Source organism: Dermacentor variabilis, chromosome 9 (assembly GCF_050947875.1).
Source record: "Dermacentor variabilis isolate Ectoservices chromosome 9, ASM5094787v1, whole genome shotgun sequence".
Classification (NCBI taxonomy): domain Eukaryota; kingdom Metazoa; phylum Arthropoda; class Arachnida; order Ixodida; family Ixodidae; genus Dermacentor; species Dermacentor variabilis.
The window spans coordinates 138,665,813-138,678,252 of record NC_134576.1 but is presented as its reverse complement, the minus strand read 5'-3'; the positions used below and the strand labels follow the sequence as shown (position 1 = coordinate 138,678,252).

Sequence of the window (12,440 nt, the reverse complement as noted above, 5' to 3'; positions counted from 1 at the left end):
GAGAGGTCGGCCTGAGCTATAACTTGCTCTGGCCTGCTACTCTGCACTGGGGAAGAGGGACGGGGAGGGAAAGGGCTGACGAAGGATGGTATAAGGAAGAGATGCGTATATACAAATTCACAGAGTTGTGGCCTCTCTAAAGCCATGCGTCCAGCCCAGTGGATCTCAATAGAGAGCTTTAGTTTAGGGGACGCAAGCGGCTTGCGTACGCAAGAACTAGGGGCGACGGTACTGCGCATGCGCAGACCGCTACGTCTGCTTGCGTCATTGGGTTGTTGGGGCGGCCGAAAACATCGCTGCCCCCATGGAGCAAGGTAAATTTTCGGCACTGGCGTAATCGTGTTGCTGCCAAAAATGTACACTCGCAGCAGAGTAAAATACACTTGGTTACTCCAATTAGCTATTCTTGTCCGTCTGAGCTTCGCGCCACCAGGTGGTGGCACAATGCAGGGCGCTCCCGTGTACGGTTCCGCCCCAATGTCCGCCTGCGTTTACCCAAATACCGGAGACGCTAAACCTCTCTATTAACTGCTTTTAATAAATATGGTTTATTGTGCTTTACTTCATATGCTTGATTTCATATTTTAAAAAATGACAACGCAGCAACGATCAGACGTTGATGACACTGCGAGCGCATGCGACCTCACTGCGGCTTGCGTTTGGGGCCGCTTCTGCTTGCGTACGCAAACGCACCCAAGCGCTAGGGGCCCCTACGCCTTGAGTCCCCAAAACTAAAATTCTCTAATAGGGAGTTTTAGTTTAGGGGACGCAAGCGGCTTGCGTACGCAAGAACTAGGGGCCATGGCAATGCGCATGCGCAGAACCATCTGCGCGTGCGCAGTACCGTCGCCCCTAGTTCTTGCGTACGCAATCCGCTTGCATCCACTAAACTAAACCTCTCTAATAACTTCACTTTTCGCGTGCTTTTGCGGGCTTCTTTCAGGCTTGGAAAAAAATCCCGTCCTTGCCATTCTGCCTTTTCTGCGCCACCTAAGCGCTATGGTCCCAATAACTGTGTCACACCAACTAGCCCAAAAGTCTGTAAACATTTTTGTGTGTTTTGCGGGATTTCTTTGCGGACCAGCTTATGAAAGCTTTAGTCAAGCTATCCGTGGACAGTGGTGTATGTGCACGTTATCGCCCAGGCATCCGTTCTGCGAGGTCGCGAATAGGCCCTCTCCACCAACACTTTTCAGTTAAATCCTACGTTTCAAGCGTTACGCTCGGGCATCCTGCACGTACCAGCTTGAACGTGCGAACCACGGCGTGCTCTTAATGAGTCAGTGTGTCGCAAGCCCCTCTCAATCGTGGTTCTCCTCAATGAGCTGTTTTGAGAGTAAAAGCGCGCTTCTGCCATTTCATTCGCTTTACTGGCGATACCCAGCGTGTCATAAGAATGTGTGTGCCCGTTACCATGAAAGCGACTTTACGCGTAGTTGTTGTAAATGTACGCCACTCGTGATCAAAAGTGGACGCTCTCAATGCTGACACGAGTGCTCAAGATCCCACCACTTGTCTTACCGCACTCATCATGCGCTACTAGGATCAACGGATTGCGACAGATCCTGCAGGAGCACACACTGCATGCTATCACCTACGGCTGCGATGTAAAAGTACAGAAATAATCGCTTTTCAAGTCGGTTCACCCGACGTGGCGACGTAGTAGCTTTGGTGTTGCGCTACTAAGCGCGAGGCTGTGGGATCAAATCTCGGCCGCGGCGGCCACATTTCGATAGGGCCAAAATCTCAAAACACCCGTGCATTTGGTTCACGTTAAAGAATCCCAGGTGGTCAGAATTAGCCCGGAGGCCCTCACTGTACGGTGTGCCTCATAATCATATCGTAGTTTTGGCACGTAAGAACTCAGAATTTAATTTTTTTAAGTCGGTTCTTACGACATTAAGTGTGTCAAGTGGGTCCAACATGTTACGAAATTTTTAAAAAAAATGTGTGTATACCATAGTTGGGTGCTGAAAGCACTATCTCCATGTACGTAGAGAAACTTGTCCGATTCCTCGTGTTCGTTAAGGCGACAGCCGCTTCGCATGTCAGTGTTACATCCTCAATTTTCTTCTCATATTGCGGTGTTCGAAACGAACTTCACAGGTGCTTTTCGTCATCTGTGACGATACAGCACGCTGCATAAGATCAATGTGAATTGTTGCAAAATCCGGTGTCGAGAATCTCATTAAACTTTCATACATGCAATTTGTCAGGCATCTGGCTTAATATCCTGGATAGATAACTCCCGTAACCACTTCTCGCTTAATTTTAAATATGATCGAAAGTATTGTACAATATACAATGTACAAGGGGAGAGTGTAAATGAGGAACAACTTAAAGGAGACAGCATCTGGTGCATCAGGACAACGCTACTCCAATAAAAAACGACTCCCATGATACTTAGAGCGTTACGTTCGCTGAAGGAGCTAAATGTAATTCTACAATAACGCTTACTGTTTGGACACACACTTGGTGAGACCGAAAAATCGTGATTGATTTGCCCGAGTCGAAAACCCAAATGTCTAGACTGACTAAACTGACTAAAATCGGATACTTCTTCCTGAAAAAACTGTAAATTATTGAGCAGCTTCGAAATTTAGAAATCGCTCAGGAATTTTGATACGTGCACAACAATCGCCGCTCCCCTGCACTAGAACTATCCGGAATAATCCCGCTTGCATGGGATCTAACCCTGTACACATTGAGTGTTGTTCTGTCCCCTTACATTCGAAAATAAACGAATATTCAGCTATTTGGAATAGTGAATTCTGGAATACGAACCAAATAGCAAGAACTATTCAATTCGTATTCAAAATTTCGAATATTCGCACACCCGTTGATTTGGGCAACTTTTGCCAAATTCCAATGAGTACGCGGTCGATTCTCCAGCAGTATTGTTGCCAGCGCCCTCTGCCGTCGTTTTTCGAAAACTGCACATCCCTATAATATCTCCTGTGCAGTCCGGGGCGGTGCACTCTGTGCAGAAAGAATCTCCAATATACATGTGCGGCGGCGAAGATAAACAAGACTCCGTGTACTGAGCGCACGATAATCACTCATAACCAGGTTAAATGAAAATAGGACGTCTCAGAGAAGCTAAATATGTAAATTAACAAGTCCTAATGCTTAAGGGAACGATTTCACAACACCTACATCATTGTGTGTGTTGATAGCGTAAAGTGAGAGAACAGTAAACGTAAGGCGCCCCGCTTATGGGCAACCCACATACTGAGCGATCGATCTTTGTGAGCTGCACCGTCCAGACTCGCCGAAATATTTTAATCGACATGATCGCGCTGCTGACCATTTGGCGCTGGAGACCAGTCGCTCTGTTAATTTCCGTACAGGCAGTGGTCGATCACTAAGCTTCTGACCTCGCGGTACATCTTGCCAATTTCGAAGCTTTAGCTACAACAATTAGGGCAGTGAGGGAACGAAATACAGTTCAGCAAGGCGGTGACCGTTCGCGTCGATTCAGTCCGTACAACGCTGACAGCGCAGCAGCCGATGGGCAAATCAGTTCTAGCACTGCCCTGTGCCTACTTAAACAGTAAAACCTGCACCGGGCAGGCCTTAGCAATCCTCTTCTTCGTCATCCAGTTCATCGATGAGCCGGCTTACGGGCACCACGGTGTGCTCGTCTAGAGCCTTCTTCAGATCGCGCGACATGTTGGCCATGTTGTCCGTGAGCTTGTTGATGCAGTATCGCAGGTCCTCTTCCTCGGAGATGCTCAGGCCTTCTTTCCTCTTGGGCAGCGGCCTGGCACCCATGGCGCGCCGGAACAAGTCCTGCACTTCGCTCATGTGGGCCGTCAGCTGGTTGACGCTCGCCACGAGCGGTGCCATGCTGTCACACTGAACGCCTGCTCGGCCCCTGCCGCTGGTTCCCGAATCAGACGGCTGCGTGGGCGACTTGTCGATCTGGAAGCTCACATTGGCCCGGTTCGCCATGGATACGAGGCCCTCGCCGTTGTCCATCGCCGCCTGGGCGCGGACTTGCATCTGCTGTCCGGTCGGGCTTCCAGTCCTGGCCTCCGCCGCCCTGGAGGACATCAGGACATCGAGTGGGTCAACGGGTCTCGCGATGGCCCTCGAGACACCCGCGAGATTGTGCGCGAGCCGGCCGACATTTTCCTCAAGAGGGATCAGCCTACGAAGCACGGAGGAAGGGAAAAAATAAAGGAGGGGCCTAAAGGTTACATTAAGTTGTTTTTATTTTTATTTATTTATTTATTTATTTATTTATTTTTTGGAGAAACCACGGACGTGTTTGGCAAAATGAACCAAATCCTCCCCTCCTCTATGCTCTAGCTTTTCCCGATCATTCTCGGTTAACAATTAAAGACAGCCATCTTGAGATGGGTTCTGCCGAAATTTATAAATATTTCACTTCAAAGTGCAAGGTATTGCTATGGATGACCTCTTTGCTGAAGGCACTGCCATTCTTCACGGGGCGTTCGACATGCCATGTTCCGTTAGCAATGACGAAATGCTATTTATTTTTCCTATCTGGTAATGCCTACACCTAATAATTAGCTGATGCGTAGATATATTTAGCCAGCAATTAAATTCTTTGTATACAGAAACGCAGCGTTGGCTTACTTCACAACAAATAAATATTTAAGTAGTCCGTAATTGCGGATATCGGCTCACTGTAAAATCCACAAAGCACCATCCCAACACCTTGACTTGCTTTCAAGGTAGTCTCCCCAGGGCCACATTAAAAATATATGTAAATTCGATGCGTTTAACTAATATATAAGATAATATGCGACTGAATGGGATATGATGAAAGAGCGACACTAGTAAAAAATATATTGCATGATACTACAAGCCTGCAAATTTGCTTGACAACGTACCTACTCGCCATGGGAGCTCCGGCGTGCGGTGGAAAAGGGTTAGGCTTAAGCGACTGTGTGAGCGCGTCCATCTGCGATGCCAGCTTGCGGAAGTAGACGCTCAGGTCTATGTGTTCGCGGACCGGTTCCGAGGACAGCTGCTCGACCGACTCCACCTTAGGCGGCGGCGCGTACAGCTGCGGGAACGGCGCCGGGTGGCTGAGCGCGTTGCTCACGTTCTCTCGGTTGTGCATGCCGCCGATGATGCTGCTGGCCGCGACCTTGGAGGCGAAAGCGTCCGAGGCCATGGCCTCGGCCAAAGGCACGCCGCTCCCGACCACACTCGCGGCCGCCATTAGCGTTGGTTCGTCGATCTTGGTGTAATCGGACACGGTGCGCAGCTCCTGCAGTAGCATCTTCAGCAGCTGGATCAAGCGCAGCATGTTGCCCTCCCACACCTCCCAGATCGGGTCATCCTCGTAGGGCCGCGGATGCTCGGGCTCTGGTTCCTCCGCCTTGGGCTTGGGAGGCGGCGGAGGCTTGGGTCTCCGAGATATGTGGCTAGTCGTGGGAAGCTTGAGGCCTTCGTCCGAGCCCAGCGAGCCGGACACGGTCTGGCGTGCGCTGATCTCGCCGTCGTTGAACTTCTGCGTGGCCACGAACTGCGACGCCATAGAGACGGGCACCTGGACCGTCAAGAACTGCGTCGCCGAACCACTGCGCCCCGGAGCGCCGGTCGTGACCTTGCTGTTCACAGAGAAGTCTTTGCCGATCTGAGGCATGAGTGAGACCTTGCGGCCGCTACCCTTGCTGCCTCCTGCCACCGACTGTTGTACCGTGAAATCCGGAGTATTGCTCGGGAAGGTCGCGGCCGCCGAAGAGGGCCTCGCGGGACTCTGGCCGCGCTGGTAGATGCTGTCGACGATGTCCTTGAGCTGAAGAGACTGGCAGCTGATCTGGCGCGCCAGGCGGCAGATCTCTTCGCGTCGCGCCTGATTGAACGCCATCTCTTCGCTTGCTTGGTTCGACAGCTATCGGAAGATTCTGACACTCTGCCGGGACGTCGCGCGTCGCACTTACTCGCCACGTTGCGTGCGACAAATTTTGGGTGGTCTAACGTAATTTAGTCCGGGGGGCCCCTGAATCTGGCCCCTCCTGTAGCCCGGAAGAATCTTTTAGGCGCCCGTCATTCTCTTCGAGGCGCGAGCCCGTTGCCCATGTTGATATCGATTTTTTAACACACGGCACATACACACAAGAAGCATCCACCATTCCCTGAGAAATTAAATAACTATAACTACAATTTAATCTCAATATCTACAACAAAATAAGATCGGCAGTTGCTGTGGCATTACAAGATTAAAGGTAAGTTGTAATAAAAAAGCCATGTGACAAAAAAAGGAATCGAAGCAGAAACGGCACCGTTAGTAATGTAACCTGTCCGGTGCTTCTGCAAACTTATGAAGATCATTGAAAATTGCCTTGTGGCTGCGGCCAAACGTTAAAGCTTCAAACGATAATTCGGAACAGTCATACAAAACGCAAGATGATAAAGTAGCCCATCCTTCTTTATTTAACCGTCTATAACTGCGCTTCCTTCTTCATCCTCTTCGGCAGCCAAGTAGCGACACCATCTGGAACGTAAACAGTTTAAGACAAGCCCCAGCCTAGATCTCAAGATATAAGTATGAACTTCGGGCAGCAAGGTACGTCGCCAGGGAACCGTTTACTAAGCACTGTACCTGATGTGCTCTGCTCTGTTCATTCAACTAGAGCGGCTGTAAGTCATCCGTCCCAACCTGACACATCGAGCGCAGATAATGCACCCCTGAACCCTGCACGAGCTTCTTTTAATTTGCCAAGATGCGAAGAGTGCGTGAGGAGAAGCGCCCGAAACAAGACGACACCAAAGAAGCTGCAGGACTACATCAGGAAGTAACGGACAACCATTTTTTTTTTCACGAGGGGATATGTTATATCAGGCGTCGCTGCCTACCGCAGCGCCATGAGAAGGCGCGTGCTTGGAGCCGCCCAAGGGGGAGGAAAAAGAGGATGGAATAAAGGCAGAGAATGAGTAATGCCTCCGTTGCGGTCGTACTGAGTAATACGCACGATATAACATATTTGGCGACGAGGACTTAACAACCCATGTGCTACCGCCTTGCCCTTCATCTGTGCCGTTGATTACTGCATATCATCCTCTACTATGAGTATTTCGGGGCTACAACCGCCACCCCCGTTCCTGTCGTCACCTGGACAACCGGTCATCCCATGGGAGCAATGGATTCAAGCGTTCAAGAACTACATGGTGGCGTCGGGCGCCTCCGACCTACCTGCCAGGCGTCGGAAGGCGATTCTGCTCAACTGCTTGGGCTTGGAAGCAGTGGCGTAGCTAGGTCGTCTGGCACCCGGGGCCCATAGGTCTTCTGTCACCCCCCCCCCCGGGTGTAGCCGGCGGAAAGAGGGGTGCCTTCAGACGTATATTACACCCCCCCCCTGCTAGCCCCTTGCACCCGGGGCCCACGGCCCCCCGGCCCCCCCTGTTGCTACGCCACTGCTTGGAAGGACAACGGATCTTCCAGACTCTTACGTCGGAGGACGACCCGCGCTTTTTGGCTTCGAGCGCCACCGGAGGGACGTTGACGATTACTGCCCCAGATGAGTTGACTGCGCTATTGAGACGCTTGAAGGTCACTACAAGAGCTCTGTCAATGTCACCGCAGCACGTCACCGTTTCCGTCGACGTGCACAAGCCCCATGTGAGACTGCGGTCGATTACGTCACCACGCTACGACATCTCGTAGGAGCATGCAACTTCGGTGACTTGGCGGACGACATGATGCGCGACAAGCTTATCACTGTAATGCCCAATGTATTGTACGGTATGTTGTGTTTGAGGCCTTCGAAAGTTGATTTAGGCGTAGGAAAATTAATGCAAAGCTCATAGTTGATATGCTGGAGGGAAGCTTCAGCTGTGGATAGTTCCATAAACCAATAACTAATTTAATTACTACTTTAAAAATCTGCTTTTAACTCAACAACCATTTTTTAATATCAATGTCCTCTTCACGGCTAGAAATAAAGGTTAACAATGGGTTCGAATTTTCCTTGATGTGACTACTCGCTCCATCCAGACTTCTCATGACGTCGTCCGTGTCAGCTGCCCAAAACGTTATCAGTTTGCCGGGGCACGAATATGTTACATTGCTCTGCACAACATTAAGGAAGATGAGCACGAGCTTGAGGCTTAACCCTGTAATGGCCAAACACAACTGCACATGAAGGAAAATTGGAAAACATTGTTGATATCTATGTCGGGCCATGGAGAGTACATTAGTAAAAAAATTCAATTACATCCTAATTACTGTACTAAGGAATTAGCAAATATTTTGCTATGCTGTTCGTAGCTGAAACTTCACTCTAGCATATCAGAAACGCAATTATGGACTTTGGATTCGGTTTACTACATTTTAATACGCATTTTGAGGCGTTAAACTCAGCGTAGCATATATGATACATTGGGCATTTTAAAGAAAGGACTACTAGCGAATACTTGCGTGAACGTCTTTTACTGGAAGAGTCTCTTACGCTTTCCCGGGCCCTTACCATTGCGAGACAGCATGATCAGGCGACTAGAGAAGTGAGAGAGCTTGCACGACATGAAGCACAAGTGCAGCACGTTAAAAACACAAACACGTCAAATATGAGAGAAAAGCACTGTGGCACGTGCGCATGCAATACGAAGCCAACTGAAAGTCGTCGAGCTCTGAAAGAGCAAGAATGTTATCGTTGTGGCTCTTTGGACCATCTGGCGAATAGACCTCACTGCAAAGCTAAGACACATCAGGGTCGCCGATGTGGCGAGACTGGCCATCTGGAAAGGGTGTGCAAGTCTTTCCGAAAGTCTGACAAAAACATTCAGCACGTCACAGAAGACACTGATACAGCTGATACGGACGATCACATAAGTGTCTGTCACATCGGGAGCAGTAAGAAGGGAACTTATGCAGCGTTAGAAATTGAAGGAATTTCCGTGTCGTTCCTGATTGACACGGGATCATCGGTTTCAATCCTAGCCGAAGAGCTTTACCGACGTCATTTCGATACTGTATTTGCTCTGACGTCAACATCCGTCCAGCTCCTAGATTATTAAGTCAGCAATTCCTATAAAAGGATTGCTCCAGTTTCATTTCATGGCCGATGCACTTCTGTCCTTCTGTACGTTGTGTCGGGAGGAACAACCATTCTTGGTTTAGATGGTATCGCGGCTCTGGATATGAAGACTCAAGGGTCACCTCTCAGGTGTCTGCTAATGACGCAAGAAACTCCTGCGCTCCCTCCTGAATTACGTTCCGAGTTCACGCATTTGTTTGAAAAGCAGCTAGAAACTGTCAAAGATTTCACTCACAAGGTCAAAGTTCGCGCATCTGTTCAACCAGTGGCCATCAAACTGAGACGACTACCACTCGTCATTCGTGAGAAAGTCTCGGTAGAAGTACAAAAATTAGAAGCTCAGGACATCATTGAGCGCGTCAATTCTTCAGAGTGGGTCTCACCGATTGTCGTAGCCAGAAAAAAAGGATGGCTCGATTCGCATGTGCGTAGACCTACGAGAGCCAAACAAAGCTATAGTAGTGGACAGTTTTCCCCTGCCACAAACTGAGGAACATTTTAACAGCTTGGCTGGTGCACAGCGATTCTCCAAGCAAGATTTAGCTTCTGCATACCATCAGTTACCACTAAGTCCAGAGAGTCGTGACGACGGACTATTTCGCTTTAAGAGGGTTTGCTTCGGGCTGGCATCGGCACCGTCAGCGTTTCAAAAGATGGTGCATATGATCTTCCTAGGATTCAAATGCGTCTTGTTTTGCATTGACGACATAATCGTGTATGGACGCTCCAGAGAGGATCACTTGGCCAATTTGCGCACTGTTTTGAAACGGCTCTCTGACGCTGGCCTCCGGCTCAGCTATAAATGTGTTTTTGACGTCGCAGAGTTGACTTTCCTAGGCCATGTCAGCGCCAAAGGGTTGTTCCCAGTGATGTCATCTATCGAAGCGATAACCGAGGCCCCATCACCTACAATTAGGTACTACTGCTGTCATGAACTGGTCACCGGCGTCCGATCATTCACCTAGTGCGGCTGTAAGCCATCCGTCCCAGCCTGACACATCAAGCGCAGATAATGCACCCCTGTACCCTGCACGAGCTTCTTTTAATTTGCCAAGATGCGAAGAGTGCGTGAGGAGAAGCGCCCGCAACAAGACGACACCAAAGAAGCTGCAGAACTACATCAGGAAGTAACAGACAACCATTTTTTTTCACGAGGGGATATGTTATATAAGGCGTCGCTGCCTACCGCAGCGCCATGAGAAGGCGCGTGCTTGGAGCCGCCCAAGGGAGAGGAAAAGGAGGATGGAATAAAGGCAGAGAATGAGTAATGCCTCCATTGCTGTCGTACTGAGTAATATGCACGATGTAGCAGTCATAAACCTGGAAGATACGACACGTGAGTGATCAGCCGCTGAATCGTCCGCGCAGTATTACACTTCGTCATCAGAGATCCATAACATGTCCTATCGGCTCCAGTTACTCTCTTATCATGCGCGTAATATCCGGCGAGACACATTGCTCTTCCAGTCCGTTAAAATAAGCAGAACCCTGCTCGAGTTCTTTCATACTCTGCCAGCGGTGTAGAAGCGTTAAAGTTTAAGCGCTTAACTGCCGATGGCTAGTTAACCTGTCATGACAAAGGTGCCTCTACCTTCTAATTCTGACATATAAATGATAGTCTCTTGCTCTTTTTTTACAACAGCAGTAAAAGCGCTATACAGTCATTCCTAGTACCATATTTTTAGGTGACACAGGCTTAATACAGGTTTTAAATAAGATCAGCATTTTTCATGAGTTTTTGTAAATTTTTCATGACAGTTAAGGGCTTAAACGTACAGTAAAGAGGAAAGAGAAATCAACTTAGACTCATAAATATTCTTTAAAACTCTATCCACGTTAATTTCGCGGTAACGTGTTGATTAAATGAGAAAACCAAGGTTAAAGTTTATTTGAATTTCGCACCGGTATCCCAGCGCGATGTCGGACATTTCAGAGTATTTGGTTGCAAATGCACTGCGGCTGAGTATTTTACTCAGCCGCAGTGCATTTGGGGCACTGCGGCTGAGTAAAAGTTCTTGAAACTTGCTAAATTCAGTCTATGGGTGCTTCAGGATACACACTTTAGGATACCAACAAAAAATTTATGAGCCTCAAGCAGTCATAAAAAATGCGTGACATCATGGCGTACTGGTGTCGAAACTTGAAGACGGCGTCGCCAGCCGTCTTTCATTTAAAGCGTCTTGTCTATCTTACAAGGACTCTTCTCACGGCAAAAGCAAGCTTCTTTTTTTTTCTTTTTTTGTCATTGTAGGAGGATAACTTACTGATACACACAGTTTAAAGTAAATTTTGTATTTAAAGGGACACTAAAGGTTACGATTAAGTGAACGTAGAATGTTGAAATACCATCCCAGAAACCTCTAAACGCTTGTTTCGTGCCAAGGAGAGACTTATTTTAAGGGAAAATGCGTTCTGAAGCGTCCGCGTACCTCTAGCGCAGTTCAAATCGCCCGCCCTCCGATCGAGGAATACTGACATCATGGTCTCATAGCGACGTTGCGCCATCGGTGAGTAGAACGGCGTCCGCGGACGGCGCTACGGCTTTTCTGCGCAAAATGCAAACGCGCGGCCAGAAACAGAGCCAAGACAGAGCCGACAGCAGAGCGAAAGCGGGAGTTGGTGGCTAGCGGAAGGAGAAACGCGCGACCATAGGCTGGTACTTTGTTCTATGACGCCAACTTCGACGCTCGTCGCAATGGGCCCTGACAACGACAGATTGGCTCGCGATGCCGGGCTCAACTTCAGCGATTTTAGCACTGACGAGCGCGACATGCTGCTGAGGGCTCGCGCTGCCGGCGTCGTTGCGTACTACGACGGCGGCCTCGACACCGGCTTTCCGGTGCGGGAAAGCAACGAGGGCTTCCCACGACATCACAAGGACGTGCATTCTCACTGCTTGTTCGAAATGAAAGTTTCGCGAGTCAGCAGAACCCGCACAGCACGACGCGATAACGAAACTACGGAAACTCCAAAGCGTGCGCGGCGCAGAGTCGAGCGAAAACGAAACCTTTCGACCACCAATACTACTGAAGGGTAACGTCAAAATGCTATTTTTTCTTAGAATCGAATAGACGTAGACAATTAGCATTTTCTTCCGCCTTATAATCTAATGAAATGATCTTTTTAATGCGAGTAGTTGAGCACTAGCGACATAAATTATGATGAGGAGTGCTTTCGTCATCGGGCTAGTACCGGAATGTCGCTGGGGGGTCTCAAATCGTGTCATGCATTTACCTCAATTTCTCGGTTACTAAAGCTCTGCTCGCGATGATATTGACGCCTTAGACGTTCTAGAACATATTGCTCTACCACTTTAACTTGACTTTCTGGTAACCTTTAGTGTCACATATTTTGTTCCATCATCATCAGCCTGGTTACGCCCACTGCAGGGCATAGGCCTCTCCCGTACTTCTCCAACTACCCCGT

The 12,440-nt window shown here is 48.9% G+C and overlaps 1 protein-coding gene across 1 annotated transcript; it reads right to left on the bottom strand.

Moving 5' to 3' along the window:
• Positions 1–3,224: 3,224 nt before the first annotated feature.
• Positions 3,225–6,042, bottom strand: LOC142558211 (uncharacterized). Its single transcript, XM_075670369.1, has 2 exons — positions 4,863–6,042; positions 3,225–4,045 (listed from the first exon to the last, which is right to left on the bottom strand). Exons 1-2 carry the CDS (start codon positions 5,846–5,848, stop codon positions 3,577–3,579), a joined length of 1,455 nt encoding a protein of 484 aa, XP_075526484.1. The 5' UTR covers positions 5,849–6,042; the 3' UTR covers positions 3,225–3,576.
• Between the last annotated feature and the right edge of the window lie 6,398 nt (positions 6,043–12,440).

Bases quoted from the DNA above. Each gene is read 5' to 3' on its own strand.
- LOC142558211 (XM_075670369.1), bottom strand. From the start codon at position 5,848: ATGGCGTTCAATCAGGCGCGACGCGAAGAGATCTGCCGCCTGGCGCGC. The intron at 4,046-4,862 runs GTACGTTGTCAA...GATGTCCTCCAG, and splicing joins GGAGCTCCCATGGCGAGTAG to GGCGGCGGAGGCCAGGACTG.